The sequence below is a fragment of the Choloepus didactylus genome, chromosome 13 (assembly GCF_015220235.1).
Source record: "Choloepus didactylus isolate mChoDid1 chromosome 13, mChoDid1.pri, whole genome shotgun sequence".
Taxonomy (NCBI): Eukaryota; Metazoa; Chordata; class Mammalia; order Pilosa; family Megalonychidae; genus Choloepus; species Choloepus didactylus.
This window is the reverse complement of record NC_051319.1, coordinates 56874435-56899607: the sequence shown is the minus strand read 5'-3', so window position 1 is coordinate 56899607 and position 25173 is coordinate 56874435. Positions and strand designations below refer to the sequence as shown.

Here is a 25173-nt window from a genome sequence, read left to right as displayed (position 1 = left end):
CAGATAATGAATATAGTGTGAAGGGTAGGTTTCAGTATTAAATGGACTGGACACCAAAAAATTTGAATTCTTTTTCAGGATGAGTGTCACAACTTTATTAAAGTTCTTCTAAAGAAAAATGACGATACGTTGTTTGTCTGTGGAACTAATGCCTTCAACCCTTCCTGCAGAAACTATAAGGTAAATGCTATTTTGCCTGTCAGGTATTTCATAATTTACTGTGATTGTACCTGCAGCAACCCAAGATGGGTAATTCAATACCACCGAGGTGTTCAACTTAATGTGTTGCTCCACGTGAGTGAGCCTGAGCAGGCTTCTAAGCTTCCTGTTTGTTCCAGATTGACTGACATATCTTTAAAGAGCTGACCTGACAAAGTTAGTTTCTGTAAGACTCTATTCTTCATTGTTCCAAAGACCAATATACTTACCACGTATAGCATGTGGATTTCCCCTCTTTCTCTTTCTCCCTCCCACCCCCATCATCTCCCCTCTAAGCACAAAAACACACTTACATTGTGAGTGATTTCTAATTTAAAAGACATTTCAAAAGCATGCCATTTAAAGCTGTAGTCTTTCCTCTAGGTAAGATTTTTTTAAACTCAGGAATTTAATTCCATTTATCACTCAGAGAAGAGTGTCTTACTTGACCATGACCTTTATGAAAGGACAAACAACAACAACAACAAAACTGGCTCTCAAAGAGTTAGTAAGTCTAGTTAGTCCTGATGCAACTGATGCAGGTGTCACCAAAGAAGCAGGGAGCTTACCAGCTGCGGAAGCAGAGATGACAGTGATCTAAGGTCTTGGCTTCCCATCTGTTACCTTTCCTTGTCCCTTCTTTCTGCTAGGCTTTCACTCAGGAAACGTGTATTGAGTTTCTAACACGTTCAGGTTGTAAAGAGATATAGGAACGCCCCACCCCCAGCCCCTTAGGAAAGACAGACAGGGACCAAAAAGTTACAATTCCATGGGGTTGCTACCACGGAGAAACAATGCACAGAATACTTAGCCTAGCCTGGAGTGAGAGGACAGGGAAGGCTTCCAGAAGGAGGTAGATGACCCCTTCCTTTCAAACGTTTCCACCTGCTGTTCTCATAGGTGTAACACCCCTGCCTGCCCCCAAGCTGTAAGAGACCCGTAAGCTCTGTGAGTCCAGGGACAGCATTCATAAATGAATGCATGAGGTCATGCTTGACCTTTGACTTAAAGAATAAGTAGATATTAGCCAAATGAGGGGAGAAGGGCATTCTGAATGAGGTTTGCAGCATGAACAGAGGCAGGGGGATGGAAACAGCCTATCAAGCTTGAGAAATTCCATTTGGTTCTGAACAGCTGGGCTGTGAAGTGACATGTGATAGCAAGAAAGGGGCTGGAGAGGTACATGGCTGTGATGATCCCAGGGATGGGAAGAAGAGAATACATTCAGGAAGTATATAAGTAGCAAAAACAGTAGCATTTAATGACTGGTAAGATGCAGAGAGAGAGGAATCAAAAATGGCTGCCAGGCCACCTCTGAGTGGATGGACAGGGCTGCTGCAGCCTTAGATGGAGAATAAAGGAAGCATGGAGGCGGGGATGCTGGAAAGTAGGGATTTCAGTTTCGTGCGTGGTGAGTATGCCTAGCCGTGGGGATGGCGATGCCTGCAGGACATGAATAAAGATATCTAGCAAGAAAATGGTTGGGTCAGCCTTGATTTAGGGTTTCATCGGCATAAAAGTAGTTGTGAACCCTGGGAGTGTGGAGAATGAAAAAAGCCATGATTGGCTGGAATCAGAACCAGCGGGCACACCAGCCTCTGCTTGGGCAGTTTTAAAAGCTCCCCTGCCGTTTCTTAGCACAGCTATTGAATGGATGGTTTATTTTACCCTCACATATGCATTGTTAGTTTTACGTTTGGAAATGGGCACCAGCAGAGCCAGATTTAGGGTGAGGCAAGTGAGGCACTTTGCCTCAGGCACAAAATGTGAGCCACCCCAAAATTCTGTAATCAGGGTAAATGATATTGTTAACTCAATATTAAAAGAAAAGTACAATGCAAAAAAAAAAAAAAAAAAAAAAAAAAAGCCAGCATGAACCAAATATCAAAATTTTAAATAAAGACAGGATCCATCCGCTGATAATCAAGACAGCCAGTCCCACCCAGAATTTATTCTAACCAGTGACAGCATACAGCCAACGTTTCAACTTCCAACATACCACTTAATATTCCAACCCTGTTTGTCATTGTTTAGGACTCATTAAGATTAATGCTTCTAACAAATCCCAAGGAATTCCCTTGTTGGAAAGCTGTCTTTTATGACAAATTACAGGTTTCCTTGACACCAGGATACATAGGCTGCGAGTGGTCTAGCTCATTCTGCCTACACATGTTCCATTCCCCACAATGCCTCACCTGTAGTGATACCTTCACCTCTTGCTTGTTCTGGCCACGCCTGCTGAGACACAGTCCTTTCCAGGAGCCCGGGCCTCTCAGAAGCCACAGACAGGAATGTTCTTCACACTCAGTCCCTGTTTACATGCCCAGCACCATGAACAGAAGTGAAAACCATTGGTGTATGTCAATAAAGGGCTCTTTTTTACTGAGGGCACCGAGGGACTTTTCTCATGATATGGGGCTTGATGGATCTGGCCACAGGGAGAATGGAAAGCATCTCTTTTAAGTGCTTTTGTTCTTATAGAAAACACTACTGATTTTTAGCAACATATCAGAACCAAAGGTTGAAAGCAAAAGCAATGAAAACCTAAATCTCTTAACACAAGCACATCAAGTTGATTAGGGTAACTTGAAAAATGTGACAAATTTTCTGTATCTCCCTCTGTACTGTGCCTTGATGTACACAGTTTGTACAATGGAAGTAAACTGCGTGTGTTAAAAAGATTTTAGCCCCAAATAAGAATATCTGAGGAGGAATTCTGAAGGCTACCTGCTATGAATCTAAAACTACATTCCATACCTTCCCTCCTGTTCTTGAAACCTCTAGAACTGCAGATGTCAGGCTGGGGTTCTTTGTATAATTGTCTGTACCCTGTGGTGATTTAATTTCCCAGGGCTGCTGTTAAGTCTGAGATTTGATGACTACCACGAGGACTAATTCTTACTTCATGGAAAGAGGAGTTCACCATGGCATAGTTTCGTCTCTGGATCATTCCAGACTTACAAACCAATACATCATTTTTCACTGCTTCCTACCTCTGACTAGCTATAGCAGTAACCACTTTTTTAGAAGTAGGTACATAAAAACATAAATCACCTTTGTATATTGTTTCCCATTGCCACGATGAGAGTCTGCACTGCTTGGGAAAAAGGCATTTCTGTTGCATCATTGTGTGCTAAGCATCACTTTTGAGTACTTGCCAGATCCACAGACCACAAAGTCTGTTACAGTTCAACTGGAAGCTCTTGTTGGGATAAAATATCAGAAAAAAGACTGTAACAAAAATGTGGTGAAAGGAATGAATGCTTTGCTTTAAAGGATGTCTGGCTTGAACATCTTCCCTCCAAAAAATATGTTTTTAACACCACTGATTTATTTGATTCTCAACTACAGTGAAAAATTGTAAGAGGGCTTCAATGGGGCATCTCAAAGTAGTTATGGATAGAAAAGACCTTTCACACCTTTGAAACTGTTTCTTGGGGCTTAGAGCTGCTCAGTTAGAAGCTCACTCTTTCCTCCTGGGCAATGACGTCAGACATCTTAGGTTAAAGCCAAAGGTCTTTCTGTGAGTCCTTCCTCAGTGCCAGTGCCGTCTTAGCTTTATCTTCTTTTCAGTTTTCACATCGGTGGTAAAACCCTCCAACTCCCAGACATGCCAACAAAATACCTTAAGACTATATAAAGGAGTGTAGAAAATTTTAATGATTACAGAGGAGATCATTTTACGGAATCAGCGAAATTTTAGATACTAGGAAGATTTCGTGGAGTGAGGAAAGAGCCAGTGTGGTGTAGAGCAGGAACCACTGTAGGCCAACCTCTGACAAATGTTAGTTTACTTCTTCCTTACATCTTGATAACCTCTGATCCTTGAGGTTATCAAGAGGGCTGGGCTCCATCCTTCTCATACCTCTGACATCCCCCAGGATATTAGAATCCAACATAGGATCCTCTCTATTTGGTGGGTGAATGTGGGAAGAGAGCAAGAGTGAAGGACCCAGGGAGGTTTTCAGGGGCAAGTCCTAGAAGAGGTGCATATCACTTATACTCACATTCCATTGGCCAGAGCTCAATCACGTGGTCAAAGCCTGCCTGCAAGGGAGGATGGGAAATGTAGTTTAGTGTGATCTAGCGAAAAGGGAAGTGGAGTTTGGTGAACTCCATTTGTGAGTGTAGCAAGGCTTGGCTACACCCACAAAATGCCTATGGGGCTGGACAGTTAACTTGCAGGAGTGAAGCAAGCAGGGACTAAATATATTCTATGGGTGAAAGAGCCTTGGTGCTGAAGACCACATGCTTGTCTGAAGAAAATAGCAGGGGGCAGCCATTACTCTGATGTAGTTGATTGTTGCCATTTGGGTAAGAAGGGTCTGAACTGACTTTTTCACTTGCTCAAGAAGCAAGGGCTCTAGATGTTTATGTGAAATCTCCCTATTTTAAAATTTGGACTCTGTTTGTTTGTTTGTTTGTTGGAAAGAATACCAAGATGGCAAACAAAACTTACCTGCAGGCCTGTAACAACCTCAAGCATAATGGAACAAGGACTAGGTTGGACACTGGGAGACATGAAGTCACATACTGACCCCACTTTTCAGTGCTTTTGACCTGTGTGAGTTCCTCAACTTCTGGGCCTCCATTTCCCATCCACTCAGTTAGAGGCTGGGACATGTTTCTAAAATCACTTTCAGATCTAACGTTACATGATCCCGAGGTATGCACAGAAGGCCACCTGAGCTCTACTTGCTTCCATGTTCCTGTACCTTTTGCTGATGCCATACTATTATGACAGCTAACCTGAGGTAAAAATCCAGTGTCATTCTATTGGGGTTTAACCACAAAGGCAAGACTCCTCAGGCAAAACAAAAAAAACTGAGGTCTCTGTAGAATTCATGACTCAACAGATAATTCAGTGGTGGGGAAGTAGGTTTTCTAGATAATTGCCTCAGAAATCACATTTCTGAAAAATGGGAAGTAAGCATCTGGGAAAGATGCTTTTTTCTAGATCATTCCAGAAAGATACTGGGAATCAGTTTATTTTAAGAGTTAAGGATCACGCCGTCAAGACCACATTTCAGACTCTCCTGGCTGTAGAATCTTGATCAAGTGACCATCTCTCTAAGCCTCAGTTTCCTCATCTGAAGCCAATAGAGTTATCTTAGTGGGTATTTGTAAAGATTTTTTGCAAGAATGCATATGAATTATTTAGCACATTTAGTGCTTTATAAATATTAGTTGCTATTACTACTGTTAGTTGTAGTTATTTCTAATTAAGTCCTATTATTTCATTTAGATGGACACTTTGGAACCTTTTGGGGATGAATTTAGTGGAATGGCCAGATGCCCTTATGATGCCAAACATGCCAACATTGCACTGTTTGCAGGTAAAAGACCTGATTTCTTCTCATTGCATTTGTTTCCGTATGCTCCAGCCTGTCACTGCAAATCTGCTCTAGAGGATTCGTGGAGTCACAGTTGTACTTTGAGTCTCTGGTGAATACTGTAATTAAGAACGCCTTTTCCATTTGCAATTAGTATGGAAATTGTACTTTTGCTTCTGAACTGTTTGCCACACTTACCCATGCTTTTCTGCCTGCAGAAAAGAATAGCAGCATGGTACACTGAATTTGTGATGTATTGGAGCATGTTTCGGCTCAAGTAATAGAAAATCCCACCTAATGCTACTAAAACGGAAATTTTTTGTTTAAAGGTTAGACTTTGAGGTTGGTTGTATTTAACAGTTCAGAAATGTCATCCAGGACACAGGTCTTTTTCATCTCTGCTCTGCATCAGTTTCATCATGAAATGGGCTGCTCTCGTGGTCAGCCAGCCCCAACTAGGCTACCTGACCTCTTGTCAACTTATAGAAGGGAAAAAGAAAGAAACAAGTAAAAGTTTCTAAACATTGTCTTTGAGCAGTGACCATTTGCCCATAAGCTTCTTGCAAGCATCTTCTCAAATCTCATTGACCTTATTAGATTACATGCCCATCTCTGCTCTAAAGCAGAGTAACAAGGAGACGGGATGATGCTGAGTGGCTCAGGTTGACACCTTCTCTCCATCTCTACCCCTTCTATCCATTGAAAAGGATGTCATATGGTAACAAAAAAAGTCATCATGGTTTCGGATATAATAGGATTTTTGCATGTGAGTTTGTATGCTTTAATTAGGAAATTATTTAGGAATTCATTGCCAGCTGTGTATGTAGAGATGAGTATTCCAATTTGCTAATGCTGCCATTATGCATACCAGAAATGGATTGGCTTTTATAAAGAGGATTTATTAGGTTACAATTTTATAGTTCCAAGGCCATAAAAGCACCCAAACTAAGGCATCAACAAGAGGTTACCTTCACTGAAGAAAGGGCAGTGGCATCTGGAACACCTCTGTCAGCTGGGAAGGCTTGTGGCTAGTGTCTGCTATCCTTTGCTCATGGGTTCTGCTTTCAAAATGGCTTTCTCCAAAATGTCTCTGGGCTTCTATCTCTTAGCTTCTCTCTCTCCGCCTCTGTGCATCCTTGCTTGTTCTCCCAGGATATTTCTCCTAAGCATCTGGAGGTCCGGGGCAAATTCTAGGCTTCATCTCTTAGCTTAGCATCTCCAGATGTCTGGGTCTATGTCAGTTCTTAGCTTCTCCCAGGGGCAAACATATCTTAGTTTCTCTCCAAAATGTCTCTCTCAGCTTCTCTCTCTTTGTAAGCTCTCTTAAAGGACTAGAGTGAACTAATCAAGACCCACCAGGAATGGGCAGGTCACACCTCCATGGGAATGATCTAATCAAAAGGTCTCACCTACAGTTGGGTGGGTCCCATCTCCATGGAAACAACCTAATCAAATGTCTGCCCTAATCAAAAACTAATTCTGCAGTCACAGATTCTAGAAAGGACTTGTGTCAGGTTAAAAAGTAAAGATTCCTCAGGCTCTTACCCTGATTGGAGCACAATGTTACTGGGAAGCAGCATTGTAAGAAACACAGTTGTATAGTTGTATAGATCTTATTTATAAGCACAATTGCAGCAAGGCCAGCAGCTAGAGTGGTTTGAGCATATGCTCAATAGCATAACTACTTGGATGGCAGCTTACACTTGTAACCTGCATGATAAGTCAATAGTGTGGAGGATGTACACTGCAACCGAGAATTTAACTTTAATTATAAACTAAAAGGAGAACATGCTGTAGCCTAAAGTAGGAGAGAATGGACCCAGTATTTACTAGCACCACCAACCTAAATAGAGCAAGCCATGTGAGATAACACGGTGACTGCAACCTCCTCTCCTCCCAGTTCCCAACTGGTATATTTAAATAGTTTTGCATTGGAATGTTGGAAATCTCATTAAAGCTCAGTCCTTATTAAATAGAAGGTCTTTGTTACAACTGAATGGTCATCATATTACCAAGAGTTGAGGAATAGTGCTCTGTTTTACAAATAAAAGTTCTGGTGTGAGCCCAGTGTTAAAATGAATGCAAGTCAAGAAGAGTCCTGGAGAGCGGTTAGAAGGAATCCCACCCCCCCTCATGGCCCCCCACTAACCCCCCCGCCCGCCCCGCACTACCCAGGTATATCTGTACAACCTGGGGCTATGATTCCACTAGAAAAGTTGTGATTTGTAGATATGTGTTTATTAATGGAAAGATTTGTTACCTGCATTTCTAATCTAACCAAAACAGTCAACATTCATTGATATATATGACTTTTTATAATGCACGTATGGAGAGAGCTCTAACTTGAACCAAAGTAAATTGCAGTTATTTTAAGACTAAAGGTAGACATCAAGAACTTTGCTTATGTATGTTTGGATAAGCTTTTTTTTTTTTTTTTTGAGCCATTATATGTATCCCATGAGTATAAGAGGTTAAAGAGTACTATGTTGTGCATGAGTCACTTCTACATACAATCAATGAAAATATGTAATCCATTAAACAATGAGTCAAAGAAGTAATTTTTAATTTTAAATATAATTGCTTCCATTTAATCTACATAGATTTTATTATTCTGGAACATCCCAATTTTATTATTTGTGTGAAGAGTGTTTGCTAATCCAGTAAAGAACCAAAAATTTAAGGGCTATAATCTTCAATCTTCTTCATATCTCTTTTGCCTTGGAAGTGCCTCAAGCATATCTCCCCCAAACCATGAATTCTTAAAGCAAGGCCAGTTTAAACTCTACATCACCACTTCCCCCTTTCTTCTTTGCTTTGACATCTTGCATATCAGGTGTTTTCAACTTGTGACTTTGGAAATACTGAAGCAAATATGTCTAATTTAATCTTTTATTTACACATGGATCGACTCAGGTAAGGAGAAGCAGTGACTCTTAGGCTATAAGTAGTCAGAGAATTGGGACAGAAGCTTGTCAATCCTTTTTTGCTTCTGGACTCCTTCTCTTCTCCTCCCCTCACTTGCTCAAGTTGAGGACTTCATTACTTCTGCTTGTCCTTAAAATTTCTGGTGATACCATCAGCTTCTATCTTTTCTTGCACTCCCACCTAATCCAGTTTTCCACGATGTGGTGGCCGTAGCAGCATGCAAGGGGCCTTGGCCTTGAGATTTCAGTCAAGGTCCATCTAACCAAGTGAAGCAAACAACATTTGTCATTTGCCCAGTTCCCTGCGCTGCTGCTGCTTAGAAATTGCCATGCAATTTAAAAATGAAAAATGGTTCATCTCTCATGATCACAATTTAAAATGGTTAGGAATGTTGGCCAAGTATTTTCCCAGTCAGTCTTGGATCTTTCCCAGTTGTCCTATCTCATTTGCCTGATGTAGGAAAGCAATCTGGGGGGATTTCTCTATCATTTCCCCAGCCCCACTGTCTTGTTCCCACCTCATTCACCCCTTTTCTTCTTCTAAGACGGAAAACTGTATTCAGCCACAGTGACCGACTTCCTCGCCATAGACGCAGTCATTTACCGGAGTCTTGGAGACAGCCCAACCCTGCGGACCGTCAAACACGATTCAAAATGGTTAAAAGGTGAACAAACAATTAATAGAAGAAAAGAGGACGGGTGGGAGAAATACACATCTTGTGGGAGATTTAGAGTCTGGATGAACCAGACTGTAGTTTCATTTTAGTAATGGTTTCTGACAGACAGAAAAGTGTAAATTGCATCTTTTGCCCCAGCTGATTTATTTGCCTCTCTTTTTCCTTTCCCCTGAGTTTCTGAAGTATTAACAAAATTTCCAATGCCACTACAATAGAATACATTACATTCATCTTTCCCTGCCTCAGACTCACATTTCAGGGTCCCACATGAAAAGAACTGAACAAGTCATTCATAGAAGGGGACAGGGCATTGGAGGCAGGCAGGGGGAAAGGGAAAAAGCTATTCACAACCTTGTATGATTCCGGGTTGGCAAGGAGATGTGCGCAAAATCCTTTGTGTAATATGGGCATTCTGTTGTGGAAAATAAAATCACCGAGATATGCAAAACTCATTTATTTTTCATTGTTATTGCAACAGCTTCTGAAAGATGTAATTGGTAGGTTCAAATGCCTTATGAAATCACCAGCACTTGTGTGTGTGAAGTCATTAGAAATGGTTAGTAGTTAACCAAATGTCCAATGGCCCTACACTTTTAATTAATTAATAACAAGGCTTTGGCTGCAATTGGTTGAAGTTCTTCTTTTAACTCTCCACTCCCATTTGTCCACAGAGCCGTACTTTGTCCAAGCGGTGGATTATGGAGACTATATCTATTTCTTCTTTAGGGAAATAGCAGTGGAGTACAACACCATGGGAAAGGTAAGAGAGGAGGAGAACCCCGGCTTCCTTTGTAACATCTTCAGAAATCCACTTTGGGACCAATATTATGAATGACCTTTAAATGAGAACCATAAATCTTAATGACAGAACCATCGTTTTGAGGAGATCCAGCCAAAGATTGGTGGAAATGAAACATTGTGCTGTCTTGAAGCTTTCTATGCTTGCTCAGAACAGTAATGAGTAACTGGGAACCAACCATTTAAATGTTTCTACTGAAAATTAATCGACAGATATTTGTCTGATTTCATACCTAGCTTCAGGTACCTTAAGATTTGGTTTTTAGGAACATTCAAAACTTTATCTTTTCAATTTTTTTACTCCACAGAGAGTGGTTAATATCCAGTATCATTAAGCAAACTGAGAGTCTTAATTTTTGTCTTTATTACAAAAAGTACTAGAAACATATAAGGGATGTCCATTTCAGTTATTTTTACCAGAGAGAGCAGATCCAGGTAGCCAAGATGGCGGGCACGAATAGAATGCCAAGGTGGCTTGCACAGTTAAAGGAACCTAAACTCAGAGTATGAAATTGGGGCCTAGAGGCAGCCAGTAAGGATGGCAGAGATTATGCATACAAAGTGTGCTTTTGTTTGAGGAAATAAAAAGCTAAGCAGTCTGTATGGAAATGAGTTTATGTGACTGGGAGCTGATCCCCTGAAGGATTTATGGCTCTGTATTAAATGTCACAGCCTTATCTTTTAAAACATGCTGTTCCAATGCTGTGTTTTTCTCTTTTTTTTTAACTACTGATTTTAGAAACATAAGATTAAATTAAGCACCTTGTTGTTGTGTTTCTATTTTCAAGGAAAGGCAAAATCTATGAATATCTCCTTGCAAAGTGAATGCACTTCATTTTCCCTGGGTGTTTTTCCTCTGCAGGTAGTTTTCCCAAGAGTGGCTCAGGTTTGCAAGAATGACATGGGAGGGTCTCAAAGAGTCCTGGAGAAACAGTGGACATCTTTTCTTAAGGCTCGCTTGAACTGCTCAGTTCCTGGAGACTCTCATTTTTATTTCAACATACTCCAGGCGGTTACAGATGTGATTCATGTTAATGGCCGTGATGTCGTCCTGGCAACCTTTTCCACACCTTATAACAGGTAACCATGGCCTGGCTCTGTTGACCTCATCGGTTCTTCCTGTCTTCCTTTTCTCAGGGGTTTTCTTCTAATACACAGTATTCGCAATCGAAGGAAAAATTGCCATTCACTCTTTGTAGCTAAGAAGCATGTAACACAAACTAATTTATAAGCATTATTAGATTAGGATTTTAGGGGAAGTAATTAGATCAATTACAACAATAACTTCTATTTATATGCCTGGCATATAAACACTATTCATGTGTTATTTCTAAATCCCTCCAGTAATCCTGGAAACTGGATACTATTACACTTGAGGAAATTGAGCTCAAAATATTATTCTCCCTGATCTGGGTAGCCAGTATATGGAAGAGGCAGCTTTGAAACTCAAGAATTTCCCTCTTGTCCTTTCAGCTCATCTAACATTCTGACATTTAATATTTGCATGACTGGATTGGTGAGTTTTGAAGTAAAAACAGTGGAAAATTCATTAAAGCAACTGAGTGAAATTTGGGACTCAGATGACTCCCTCTTGCATCGATCCCAAGGGACCTGGTTATTGACCTGTCAGAGGAAGTCCCCCCGGGGCAGCCTCCCTAACTGTTGGGCCAAGGCCAAAATCCCAAGGACCGCTGACTCATTGTCTGACTCTGGTGGGCTGTAGTGGGGATTCGTAAGTCATCAAACCTTGCATTTAGAAATATTGAGTATCAGCCTGCTAATTTCTACATTTTTTGTTTAGGTAAGTTAAGACATTTGAGCAATTACATGACACACCAGTAATCAATCCTCAAGCAGTAGAAATGTGTGGAGATTAAGGACTAGAAGGGAAGGTAGGCATTAGCTGCCCTGGCACTCAGCTCTCCATTAAGCCAATGAGATCTCAGAGTCCTGGCACTGTTGTGTGAAAATGATAACTCAGGGTGTGGTCCTGAGGTGAAGCTACATGTTCTATGCCCTCATTTCTATGTACATCTTTGTAAGTTCTATATTGACTATCTTCCTCTAGGAATGCTTTAGATTACACTTTTTGCAAAGTCTTTTAAGAAGTATGACAGGCACATAATGATGACAGTAGACAATAGCATCTAGAAAGAAATGCATAACAATGGGTGTAGCCCAGAACAGAGCAAGCTGAAGGGTGAAATAATGTTCCTCGTTTATACAGAGGGGAAGTGTCAAGAGCTCCTCACTGAAGATATATGAACCCATGTTGTAGCAGGAAATTTTCATTTAGGTTTCAGTAACCTTTGGCCATCTGTAGGGACTGTTAGACTTGAGGATAGAAAGGCTTTAAAAAGTCAGGCCTTGACTGTTGGTAAGTCAGATCTCGTCTAACCAGGATATTTAAAAACTATTCTGTCTTGGAACAGGGGAATGCAGGGGCTAGTAGAATTTAAGAGCACATTTCTAGTTTGTCTATTTTGGTAAAGAGACAGGTTACTTTGTGATTACTATATAGTAATAGATTCCTGAGTATTAATGGTACTCCATTTAAAGTATTTTCTTAAAAAAGCCCCTCAGAAACATCCATTAGTACATGCTTATTCAGTCTCAGAAATCATACTCCGTAAAATCAAAATGGTACTCATACTTAACCAGTTTAAAGACACACATACCATTTTCATCTATAAGTTAGAGTCCCTCTCTGGTTTTATTCCCTCTGTCTGATCCCTCTCCACTCCATCCTCCACACATGCAAACTAGGTCATGTTGGATCATTTCAAATTCTTTAAAGGCCCCTCTTCATCCTGAGGATAAAGCCTAAGTCCTTGGCGTGGCATAGAAGCCCCTTCATGGCCTGGCCCCATCTCCTCCTCCAGCTCGTCTCCTGCCATCCTCTGCTCAGCCTGTGTCAGGGCCCTGTTGGAGCTAAGAGTCATTTCCTAAATGTGCCATGCTTTGTCCATGCCCTGCTCTGTCAGAGCTGCTTGACCAACCCACATCTGCTTATTGAAACCCTGTGGATACTCCAAGTCTCAGCTCAAGAATCACTTCCCATGGGACCTTAGGGTTACCTCTTTTAAAAACTAATCTTAGTAGATTGACCTGAAGTTGTTGTTGTTCTATTTGCCACCACACTGAACTGTGAGCCAACTAAGGGCAGGACTCTAGGTTAATTATGGAGCATCTACTACTTAAGACATAGTTGGGATTCCATAAATATATGTTGAATGGACAGAAGGTAGAAAGGAAGGAGGGAGGGAGGGAAGGAAAATGAAAGCAGGAAGGAAGGAAAGCAGAGAAGGAAGAAGAAAGGATTTCACAAGTGATTCTAACCTTACGAAGATGAAAAAGCCCTGGGTTGTCTTCAAAGTGCATCATAGAATATTTCCAGCAATATTTGTTCTATTTTTCTTAATACATAAAGTTAATATGTACACCTGTCCCTTTTAGGAAAGGGAGATGTGAAGAAAGTGTTATGAAAGAAAATAAATAATGATAGAATTCTGAAATTCCAAAGCAAATAGAAATCCCTGTATTATATACTCAATTATGTTATATATAGTACTTTTTAAAGAGGTAATCCTTTACATTTTCTCCATTCTTCCTGCCACCCTGTTTTAAATAAGCTTCCTGGTCCTCTATTTCTTGCTTTATTAGTAATACTTCAATGATTGTGCTATGAAATTAAAGATGGCATAAAATTCTCCTAACTGTTTATGAAGTGATTGCCATATCCTTTCAATGTGAGCAAAAGCAAGATTGGGTTGTTCTCCCTGGCCCGGGGATGTTCCCATGCTGCAAAGTGCACCTGTGTCTTGCCCTGATACTCCTGCAGTGGGTAACCCATGGCCTCAAAACCTGATTAACACTCTGGGCCAGCTGGTGCCTGCAAGGTATTTGATCAAAATAAAGGAGCAACCATAGTCAAAAACCAACGTGGGTTCAAATGTACACAGTATGCCCAGATGAATGAATAATTTATGTCTTCCCACCATGGACAGAAAAAAAAAAATCCCCAAGTCTTTCCAGGAGTGCCAGTCAAAAATGTCATTATTATTATTTGGCACTTTATAGAGCACTTTATTTGCAAAATGCTGGTGCTTTAGAGACTTAAATTTACTTCCTGTTCATTTGCAAAGAGTCCTTTGCAAATGAACAGGAAGTAAAAATTTAAATGTACAGTGACTAATATAAAATTTGTGTGCAGTCCCCACACACACATTCTCATACCCTAAGTCCTTGGCTTGAAGAACCAAATTTCAAAGAAGCACTGTGTGGACAGTGGAGGCACTTTTACTTCAGATTTTCAGCAATATTAGAGATGCAGAATGTTCTCCAAAGATTTTATCCTTGGGTTATTGACTGATAATTAATAGCAGGGAATTCATGAAACTTCTAAATCATGAATTCTAATCACAGCTCAAGAATTCTTCCTTTATAAACAAAGCAGTTTCCAGAGGCAGTGAAAACATGAAGGGTTTTTTCTCTTTGTGGTTCGCTATAAGGAGCCCTTTCTTTAAGACCACAGATACAAATTTCCTTGAAAAAAGCATTCTCTTTTTGCCCTAGGATCCCTTATATTTATAGTTTTTGAGTAAAAACTTTTCAACTGTCAGTAACAAAAAAGTTCTTTGGAGTATGTTTTCCAAACTGTACGCGTAACTGTTGAGTGAGTAACGTTTCGCGAAATGTCATTTTGCAGCATCCCTGGCTCTGCCGTCTGTGCCTATGACATGCTTGACATTGCCAGTGTTTTTACTGGGAGATTCAAAGAACAGAAGTCTCCCGACTCCACATGGACACCAGTTCCTGATGAACGAGTGCCTAAGCCCAGGTACATGCCAGTGTTTATATAGCTAATTTAAATTTCTAGAAACGGTGAACTTTTCTCCAGATAGTGACCACACCAGTGCCTTCCATGGAGACCATGCAGATGCAAATGCCAAAACGAAAGAAAGGGCTGTGAGGTCATATGCCTTCATCCCCTTCACCGAACCCAGGTTTACCTGTAGTTATGTGCAAAGCAAGTTCTCTCCAGTCCTGTGCTTTGCTTCTGTATCTGTGGTTTATCCAGTGTAATCTTAGAATGATTGGTCGCTGGAGAAGAAACCTGAGGCCCAGAGATGGGTGGTGTATTGTGTAAATTCATGTAGCCAAGTAGGTTATTTTCACTGTTCCTCTCTGCTTCCCTTCAGTTTTTCAGAGATCTGTGTCTTTAAACCCTAATAAAGTATAGAACTGTAAATACTGTTCCCTGGATTTTGTGATGAGGCCTGGTCATTGTCATGCCAGGGACTCCGGGCCAAGGGCAGGAAGAGCCCAGCGGGTAGAGAGGAGCTTTGAGATATCTCCAGTCTGCCGGGTTCTGGTCTGTTTTAGATGTGGCTGTGGTGCAGGGACCTTCCTCCCCAAAGTGTGCTCTAGAATTGCTTTTACAGGAAACGTCTGGTTCAGAGACAACCTAGGACCTCTTGGTCCTGTGTCTTCTCCTTCATCTCCTCAAACTAAACCAGCTTACACTTTCTTTCTAACTGAGAGAGTTGTGGAAATCCACACCCCCCCCCCCAACCCAAGCCTGCTCTCTCCATGAATCACACACTCCATACCTCCATTACAGCATCTGCGATCTAAATGTATAGAAACATCCATGTGTGTCTACCTTCCCTCCAACAAATTTGTGACCTTCTGAAAGCAAGCCCAATGATACTAATTTTGGGGGTTTCCAACTCCTTCTCCCAACCTCACCCCGCCCCCAACAATACCTAGCCCAGTGCATTTAGTTGAACTAACTTAAGTAATACGAACCACTATACCCATGAGATTGATTCATCTCCATCACCTGAATTATCTGGTATGTTCATACTCCGTTGCTTATGGACAGCAGACAAGGTGCAAAAATCACACCTGGCAACCTCAGATAAACATTCCCTGAGTAACTAACTGTCCAAGAGTGAAGACACTGCCTTATGCTAGCTACCTTCTAGATAAGCAGGAAGGGGAGTTAAGCCTGAGGAGTCCATTTGCAGGGAGTACATTTGTAACATGCTCTCTTGGGCTTGTGAAGATGTTCTACAAAGCCACTGTCATCAGGACATGTACTTTAAGTGATTTTCTAACCATGGCAGTGGGTTTATACTGCTCTTTTCACATGCTTGCCTCATCCCTCTTGCAGACATCAGCATGCTTTCACGGCACTGTGTGGGTTAGAGCCATGAAACGGGGTGGAACTAAAAAGCAGTGTCTACCTGGAGAGCATCCTACCTGTGCTGTGGGGGCCCAGGCCCCACTCCCACAGCCGCAGGCAGGCCAGGTGTTTGCAGACAGGGCTGCTTTCCGCATCTCCCTGGTCTGACTTTGCTGGGATGTTCCTTGACTCCTGAAACCATCGAATTTCTTGTGGAAGCCAATTTTCCTTGTCATTGTTCAGATACAAAGAGACGACCTTTCAGGAAAGAATCTTCAGTATAATTGGCTTTTCATACCTGGCAAAATCAGACAAAAACGAAACAAAACAACCACCAAAAGCCACCCTGATGTTCTCTGTCTGAGCCTAGGTAATAAGAAATTACATTGAGTCTTGCTGGTATATATCTCAGCAGTTTTTGAATGCCTTTGTTCTCTACACTTGTGAAAAAATCTACTCAATTCTCTCCCTTTGGTGGAACAAACGCTTGAAGAACCTCTACCAAGGCTTTAGGATGAGGAGCGCAGTCCTGAAATGTGTGCAAACTGTGCATTCATTCACTTGTGTCAGGCTCCAGCACTGTTCACTGGGGTTTATTGGTGCTGCTGGGAAGAAGCCAAGCTACCCTTAGCCGAAGCTGAACTGAGCTCTGGCCGAGGCTCCCTCTATGGAACAAAGAGGCAGCCCAGAGGAAATCCAAGCATATTTTATTCAGTGGCATTCTGCATTGTTAGACTTCCTCTTCCCAGCCTACAGTGCAGTCTCCCTCATGCCAGATGCTTAGAGAGGCAGTTCATTCAAAGAATTTGCCATAAGGCATGAAACAAGCTCCCTCCCTCCCACCTTTGTTTTTTCATTTTAGGCCGGGTTGCTGCGCTGGCTCATCCTCCTTAGAAAAATATGCAACCTCTAATGAGTTTCCTGATGATACCTTGAACTTCATCAAGACACACCCGCTCATGGATGAGGCGGTGCCCTCCATTATCAACAGGCCGTGGTTCTTGAGGACGATGGTCAGGTGGGTGTTAAGCAAACTATATGGATCTCCTTACCTCCTTCTCATGATCGTAGAACAAATTAGTAGATTTGTAAATGCCACAAACATCTTCTGTTATCCTGGGCATTGATTCAGCTATGAAATGCAGACAGGTTGGGTAGATTCCACCAAACCCCCTCAACCACATTTCCAGTGAGAAGAGTTCTGATATTTTCAGGCCAGTTGGAAACATGCCAGTGATTACAGGAAACAAAGATATTTCCTTCCAGGTTAGCCCATTAATCCAATCTGTGCAAATGCTGAGCTGCAGTGAAGGAGAATCAACCGGTGGATGTGAATGCCTGTTTTGTTGGCTATGGTTGCAAAACACGTTGTAGATTCCATGCAAGCATAGTTCTGGATTGTTAGCTGTCAGACAGAGCATGGACATCATGTTTGCTCAAGTCCTCCAGCATGAAGGATTTTTACCTCAATATTTGCTATCTGAAGTGCTGGCCAACAGAAAAGGGATAGCTAATTAAGGATCCAGTGATAATATTAAGGACTCTTCCTTGTATTTATGTACGGCTTATTTTCAAACAGTACAAAACACTTTCCCAAGTACAGTACAACTGTGGCAGTCATCAAACAAAATGTCAATTCACTTTTTACATCATTTGTTTTTTTTTTTGGATTTACCACCATGACTTTATTGATACATTTTAAAGTATTGTAATGGCTCTTGTCCAGGAGGCTCCATGGTTTCTGGCTCCTTCTGTGGTGCTTAGGACAAAATGGTATCCGTGAATGTTAAATTATCAGGAGATTTCAAAGAGGATGCCTAGTAGGACTTATCCTAGGTATGAGGCAAGACCACTGTGCCCTTCATCTTTGGCTTTCCAGGGATCTTATTTGGCTTGCACACCCTTATATTTATTAAAAGTGTCATCAGCACTCTACCACTCCATCTTTCAGAACTCCAGCCCCTACAAATTCAATCGGAAAATTTTCCAGTCTAACATCTTGATGACAAAACCTTTATGACTTAGAGGAAGAGTATGGAGAAATGGTGATCATTGCTTTTCCTTTCAATGTGAAATGAAGTGTTTTATGAGTTTCCATTTTATTCCTTCCCCTCTTCACAGGAGACATTAGCCTTTCCTTGTTGTTCATGGAAGGGATTATTGCTGAGTGGTTTCAGATGGTTATGGCTGTCTATTTATTATGGAACTTGGCCTCCGCATACACATACCTCCTCCCCCCCCACTTTGGAGCCATACTAATGCTCTGCATTTGGAAAGAAAGAGCCAGAGCAGCTTGAGAGCATTATTTATATGCATATATTTTTCTTGAAATTATTACTAGAAAGCTATGTCACAATCGTTTGAAGTGGAAAAGGGGACTCTTCAATGATAGACCAACGAAGAGATAAAATATGTTATCCTGTCATTTTAGATACCGCTTGACCAAAATTGCAGTGGACACTGCTGCTGGGCCATATCAGAATCACACTGTGGTTTTCCTGGGATCAGAGAAGGGAATCATCTTGAAATTCTTGGCCAGGATAGGAAACAGTGGTTTCCTAAATGACAGCCTTTTCCTGGAGGAGATGAGTGTTTACAACCCTGAAAAGTATGTGGAATATTTTGTTCTTCCTTAATAGCTGTTATGCTATTTTGGCTCCTTTACTCAGAGAAAAATCTTGGTCGATTTGGGTTTTATTCATATTTATATACTTTGAATGTTATTTTTAAAAAACGTTTTACACACAAGAAGCATATTTTTCCTTGCCAAAATATGTGTGTGTGTAGATGGATAGACAGACATGTATGTATGCATATAAATATATACATACATATATGTTGTGTGTATATGTGCATATATATGTATTGTATGCATATATAATGCATACACACCTACATATGTTGTGTGTATGTGAGCACACACACACAGGATCTGCCCCACCTTGGATTAGGATTAGAAACTACCCTGTGGACTGAGAGGTGGGGTATGAGGGTGCTGGCAGGAGAAAGAGGACCTGACTCAACAGAGTCTGCTAATGGTATTATCCTGCCTCATAAAATTAGGTGCAGCTATGATGGAGTAGAAGACAAGAGGATTATGGGTATGCATCTGGACAAAGCAAGCAGCTCTCTGTATGTTGCATTCTCCACCTGTGTGATAAAGGTCCCCCTTGGCCGGTGTGAACGTCATGGGAAGTGTAAAAAGTATGTATTTTGTCTTATTGACCATTAGAAAGTGGTTAGAAAGGATTCCTACATAGCTCATGATCATCCTCTTCCTGCAGAACCTGTATCGCCTCCAGAGACCCATATTGCGGGTGGATAAAGGAAGGAGGTTCCTGTGCCTATCTGTCACCCAGCAGCAGGTAAGGAGGCCAAGGCGTGGGAGGGAGTGAAGTGACCTTTGGCCAATATGCAGTCTAGACACATGATTAGCTGTACTCATGCACACCGACACCACCCAGCCGTCTGTGCATAGACCTCATCCACTGGACTGTCAACCATTCTGCTTCCTTTTCCCATTTCATAGAACTCCACCACGTCACACGTGGCAGATTTCCAGCTGATTAATCATCGTCAGACTGATTAAAAACATAGAGAAAGGAAACTCAGTGAGCCTCTAAGTATTCCCTGGGGAGAGGGACAAGAAAGGGCATGCCTTAATCATCATGGTGCAAGAACAGCAGAGAAAAGGAGCAATAAGATCCCAATTAGAATAGTGATGCAGTTTGTCCAGCCATAGCAAAGCTGGCTCTTCTAATTGCCCATCCACGTCCGAGGAGAAATCACAGAGCATTTGTTAAACAGTGCATTTGTACAGCTAGCATGGTGTATACCTCTAACAAGCCTTTTTTCCTGTACTGAAGAACGGTTGACCCTATTTCTCCAAAGGCAGTCAATCAATTCTTGGCAATTCTCCAGTAGATCTGCTAGATCAGGCCACTCTTCCATGTCTGGGATTTGGAATTTAAAATTGTTGCCCTGGCTTTAAATGTTGGGATGGCATTGGGTAATTGGTCGCTTTTTATGTTTTTACCTTAGTGGACAAGAAATCCAAAATAATATTTGGAAAAAATATTTGGTGCAGGTCCTGAACAGGATGTGACGACTCAAGGAAGGTGCTGTCTGGAAACAGAAGCCTTTCTGAGCCATTCCGTCCACCTCCCCAGATCTGAGGGGGGAGCAGAACCATCATCACGTTACTCTAAACCTCCTCTCCCATTTGAGAAGAGCTAGACAGACAGACAGAAGGGCATATCTGATGACCACCTCCTGTAGGAATTGAGGAAACATTCCCATAAACAGAGTTAATAATAACTAAAAAAATAAATGACCTGGAAATTTGACTAACACAAACGGTTGACTCACGGTATACTATTAAAGCAGCTTTACAAGTAGCAATACTGATGTACAATAATGTTAGAGCCTAATGTTGTTTCATGGGAGCCCTTGAGATTGAGGAGGAAGGGATCACAAAGCACAGGCAAGGAGGCAAAAAATGACCTCTCTCCTTTCTCTATTCAAGGCATGACTAAAGGTAATGAGATTGGTTTTAAAAAAATTATTTGTAAGTCAACATCAGAACTCCAAAATAGTTCCTTTAAGGGTATACATACATATTTTAATGATGCTGGCATGGCTCAGAGTGTTGGGTTCCCCTTGGGGAGTGGGCTTCAGGGTCTGATGAATCTTGACTTTCATTAGCACTGGAAATCTTTATCCTTTGAGGATGCATTTGATTTTTAACACAGCAAAGACATTGAAAACCAAACACAGTGGATTATTAGATCAAGGTGTGACTTTCAAAATAAATCAGTTGTTCTACCTGGCTCATAAATAAACTCTAAGGCAGCTGCAAAAATAGGAGTCTCAATTGTGTTGTTGGAATAAGCACAAAGTTTCCTCAAAGAAGGACAATATTTCTTTGGATGTTTCTGGTGTGTTTGTTTAAAAAGTCAAAATAGTTATTATTAAGAAGATTGTTCCTGTTAATTTTATGTAGCTTGTGCAGCTCAGCGGTGACCTAGGAAACTTGTAAGATTGAGCATGAGCGGTTGGGGGAAGGGCTGGAATAAACAAAACTACCTAAGTCTCAGCAAAATGCACCACAAGGTCCTATCCCCTCACACTCACACATACCCACTGGCTTTCTGTATGGACCAGAAATCTTGTCCTATGAACAGTTAGTTATGCAAACTATTGGTAAGCAAAGAAATAAAACAGGTCAAGGAAGGCAAGAATGGGGGTAAAAGAAAGGAAAAGACTGATTTGTAATTTATAGACTTCTATATTGCTTAAATATAAGGAGAACATTTTAACATGTAAATTTCTTAAATGTTTAAAAAAATGCTCAGGGAATCAGTAAAAGAAGGATGTAAATAATCCACAAACTAACTCCCTGAATAATATCTGAATTAACTGCTTTAAACCATGGCTTCTCTTTGGAGATTCACAGAAGACTCATTTCTATAACCTGTGGAGATAAAGATTCAAGCTGTTGTCTGTTTCCTTTTTGCACCTGCCACTCAATTTATCAGTGTGTGACTTTCTGTAGTAAAACTTAATGCTATTTTTGAATAATGGCTCACATTACTGCGTTTGTTTCTGTCTTTCTTCCACCCTGCCCTCCTTTTTTTAACAGACTGGCTTTTGAACAGGACATAGAACGTGGCAGTACAGATGGCCTGGGAGACTGTCATAGTAAGTAAACCTTTTACTTATGTTTATCTTTGGGCAAATGTGCTTTTATAGAGTGGCCTGGAAACACTAGCCCATATGTGGAACTGAGTGCATTCAGCACTAAAAATGGCACAAATAACAGCAATATTTTTTTAAAAAACCAAGTTTAAAAAGTGGTACATTTTAAAGCCAGCATTGTCAACGTTGTTGCTGTAATTTCTGACACCTGTTTTGTTATTATAATGCTGTGGAACAGATTCCGCTCCAGAGGATATTAATTATAGCAGAGCCGTATCAGCATTTCCATTACAAAACCACAGTTTTGTTGATTTATTAAATGTGCTACTACACCGTAATTTTTAGCCAAGTAATAAAAAGATTGATCTCTGTACCCTTGCTTTTTAACCAAGGAGAACTGTGCTATTCTTCTTGGACATACCATCAAAAGTAATTGTCTTTTTTTAATACATTTTTTATATACATTTATATAAAAATTCAGTATTTGTAATAGTTTGTTAAATCCTATCTTGTCTGTTGCTACCCCTTCCTCTTGTTTAATCACTTTCTTGATCTTCAGGCATTTCTAGGCAGTGGCTACCCTAACTTGTTCATATTAAAAAGGGGTGCTGACATTATGGGGAAGGGGGCTGCATCTGGTTGATGTTCTTAAAGAGGCTGTTGCCTCTGGGTTTTAGGACTTACCTGGCATAGGAACACTCCTGTTCATTTAAGTTTCTGAAAAATAAACTTAGTGAGTGAAAAAAGTAATTATCTTTTAAAGTTAGATTCATGTCTATTACCATTTGAGATAGAAAAAAAATTCAGAAGTACCCCACTAAGTGCAAAGTGATTCAAAATAACCTTTTTATAGGAATTAACCTACTATACTAATCTCAGAGTTTATTTCAAAAGTTGTTAAACAGCAACATTCTAGTTAGATCTCTATGTAGAGGATCCTGGTCAACATTCCGTCCAGTTGTCCTGTGACCTGATTAATATCAATATATCCTGAAAATGCTTTATTTAGTACCAATTCAAAGAATAATGTCATATTCTTGGAAAATGCCTATATATCCTGAATTTCAAGAACCTTGTAATCAAAATGGCACCAACAATAGTCCCTAAGGGAATGAAGCTGTATTACTTCTGATATTTGATTCTATGATGAAAATCATGGCTATAACTCCATAAATATTTTTTTAGAGATCGGATATAATCAAATAGTGTGGGCTATAGGCAGCCTTTTATTGCTGTGTATATATATGTTTTTTGATTTGTTGTTTGCCAATATTACATATTGACAAAAAATTCATATTCATTGTGTCTTCACATACAAAATTCAGGAGTTGAAAAGCTGGTGTAGGAGGCAGTGTCGATACCAAAAAATCTATGTTTACGACTCTGCATGCATTTATTTGTGTCAATTTTGTATCTGATCAGAGGACCTTACTCTTTTTGGTGCCTTGTAGTTCCATTTTTAAGGAAACAGGTTTTGGTTTGTGTTATGTATGTTTGAGTGAACTTAATTAGCTGGCTTTAGTGAATCTTCTTCATCGTATCTTTATAATCTGAGAAACTGCAGAAAAATGGGGTGTAGATATGGACTGAATAGGTAAAAACATGTAAAATATGAGGATGGCCATCACTGTGTCTATAAAGCATCCACTCCTCTTGTACGCTCACACCACGTCCGTGTCCTCAGGTGCAGGAACCTAAGGAGGCCTCTATATCTAGCACAGGAGAGATTCTCAGATCCCAAACCAATGATTTACTCTCTATTCCTGGGGTAACTCTAGCAGCCAGGCCCCTAGACCTGCCGCTGTGCTCTGCAGTCTGACCCTGGCTTTTAGCCCCCCTCCTGCTGAAGCACATAGCATGTCCGCTCAGGACAGGAGGTAAGGCTGACCCTGCCTGACTTTCCCAAGGGCTTCTCCCCGCTCCATGCTCCTGCTGGAGCGTGAAATACTTCTATTAGACACACCTGTCCACATATAGCTATTCAGAGAGGTTTTAGATCATTTGTGCATGATGAATTTTTAACAGGATTTTAGGGCAAAATGAGTAAATCATAAAGAACCAGTGTCAGAAGCTGAGCGAACCATCAATCTGACCAAGTCCCACAGCACAGACAGACATATATATGTGTTGTGCTATGTGTGTATGCAATTTTTTTTGTTTTTTTTTTAATTTCCCAAGAAAACCTCTGTTGAGTTCAGAACATTGTGATACTGGACAGTTCCTCATACCGTGGCTGTGAGGGTGAAATGAGAGAAAATGTAAATTAAAGTGCTTTGAAAAGGTGTCTAAGGACCAAAATCTGTGTTCATCCAACACTGAAGTTCCCCACACTGTTGCCATCAAGTTTTGATTAATGGACCTGTATTTAGATATCATGCTTTCACTGTTTGAAGCTCTCTAGCCTTAAGAATCATTAAATTAAAAAAAAAAAAGTGCTTCGTAAGCATGATCTAGATATCCCTTATTTTATCCTTTTACATGTCCCTTTGTATAAACTAGGACTTAAATTCTTAGAATCATGTATATCCACAGTTACCATTCATCCTGCTAACTGCTTTTTCTCTGCCTCTTGGCAAAGACACTGACTTTGAGGAAACTCACTTGGTGGAAGTGATATGGAGGTGTGCAAGCAGAAACAACGAGTGGATAAAGCATCTTACATTACCAGCAGGAATTTAAAAGCACTTAGTATTAGGGATCATATGTTAGCCTAGTTCAGTATTAGCTCACTCCCACTTATTATATAAGTAACATCAAGTAGAGTGTAAAACATTAAATAACCTTCTCTTCCCTTTTGTCTTTCAGATTCCTTTGTGGCACTGAATGGTAAGGAAGATACTCTCATAATTTAATATCAGAGAAAATCTGTTCAGGAAATCCTATTTCACTAATCGTCTTGCATATTTTCAAACCTTGGTTTTCTTTTTTAATTAATTTTTTATCATTATTTTTTTATAGACATTTCAACTCCTCTACCAGCTCATGAAATGTCTTACAACACAGTGTATGGTCAGTTTACAGATTTCTTTCTTTCTTTCTTTCTTTCTTTCTTTCTTTCTTTAATTCTTCAAGTCAATCATCTTGTAGTTTATAGTTTTCATCCCTAAATATCATGGACCAGATTCTTTGTTGCTTTGGGGCCCCAATTCACTAAAATTATTTTATATATCTCACCATGCTTCAAAAATCACTCTCCCTATATGAGACAACTGATGTGTGATACTGAGTCCTAAATTTTTAATCCACATAGCATGAACTATGCTGACCTTAGGGAATTTGGTGAGTATGTTTAATGAGTCCTTGAGGGAGAGGAAATTGCTTTTGGACCTAAGTATGTCCATGAGAAAAGCATAGTG

At 40.5% G+C, this 25173-nt stretch overlaps 1 protein-coding gene across 6 annotated transcripts in view; it reads left to right on the top strand.

Annotated features, from left to right (window-relative positions):
- Positions 1 to 25173, top strand: part of SEMA6A (semaphorin 6A) — a 135078-nt gene that overhangs the window by 82758 nt on the left and 27147 nt on the right. For 4 of the 6 annotated variants that reach the window (XM_037801186.1, XM_037801182.1, XM_037801183.1 and 1 more), the window contains exons 6-18: positions 79 to 180; positions 5444 to 5534; positions 9001 to 9120; positions 9804 to 9892; positions 10793 to 11010; positions 14639 to 14770; positions 16983 to 17138; positions 18552 to 18728; positions 19184 to 19324; positions 19405 to 19485; positions 21762 to 21820; positions 24623 to 24643; positions 24776 to 24826. In XM_037801186.1, coding sequence (XP_037657114.1) covers positions 79 to 180; positions 5444 to 5534; positions 9001 to 9120; positions 9804 to 9892; positions 10793 to 11010; positions 14639 to 14770; positions 16983 to 17138; positions 18552 to 18728; positions 19184 to 19324; positions 19405 to 19485; positions 21762 to 21820; positions 24623 to 24643; positions 24776 to 24826 — 1438 coding nt within the window. The remainder of the gene's footprint in view (positions 1 to 78; positions 181 to 5443; positions 5535 to 9000; positions 9121 to 9803; positions 9893 to 10792; positions 11011 to 14638; positions 14771 to 16982; positions 17139 to 18551; positions 18729 to 19183; positions 19325 to 19404; positions 19486 to 21761; positions 21821 to 24622; positions 24644 to 24775; positions 24827 to 25173) is intronic. The other 2 variants (XM_037801187.1, XM_037801185.1) reach the window with 1 other exon arrangement.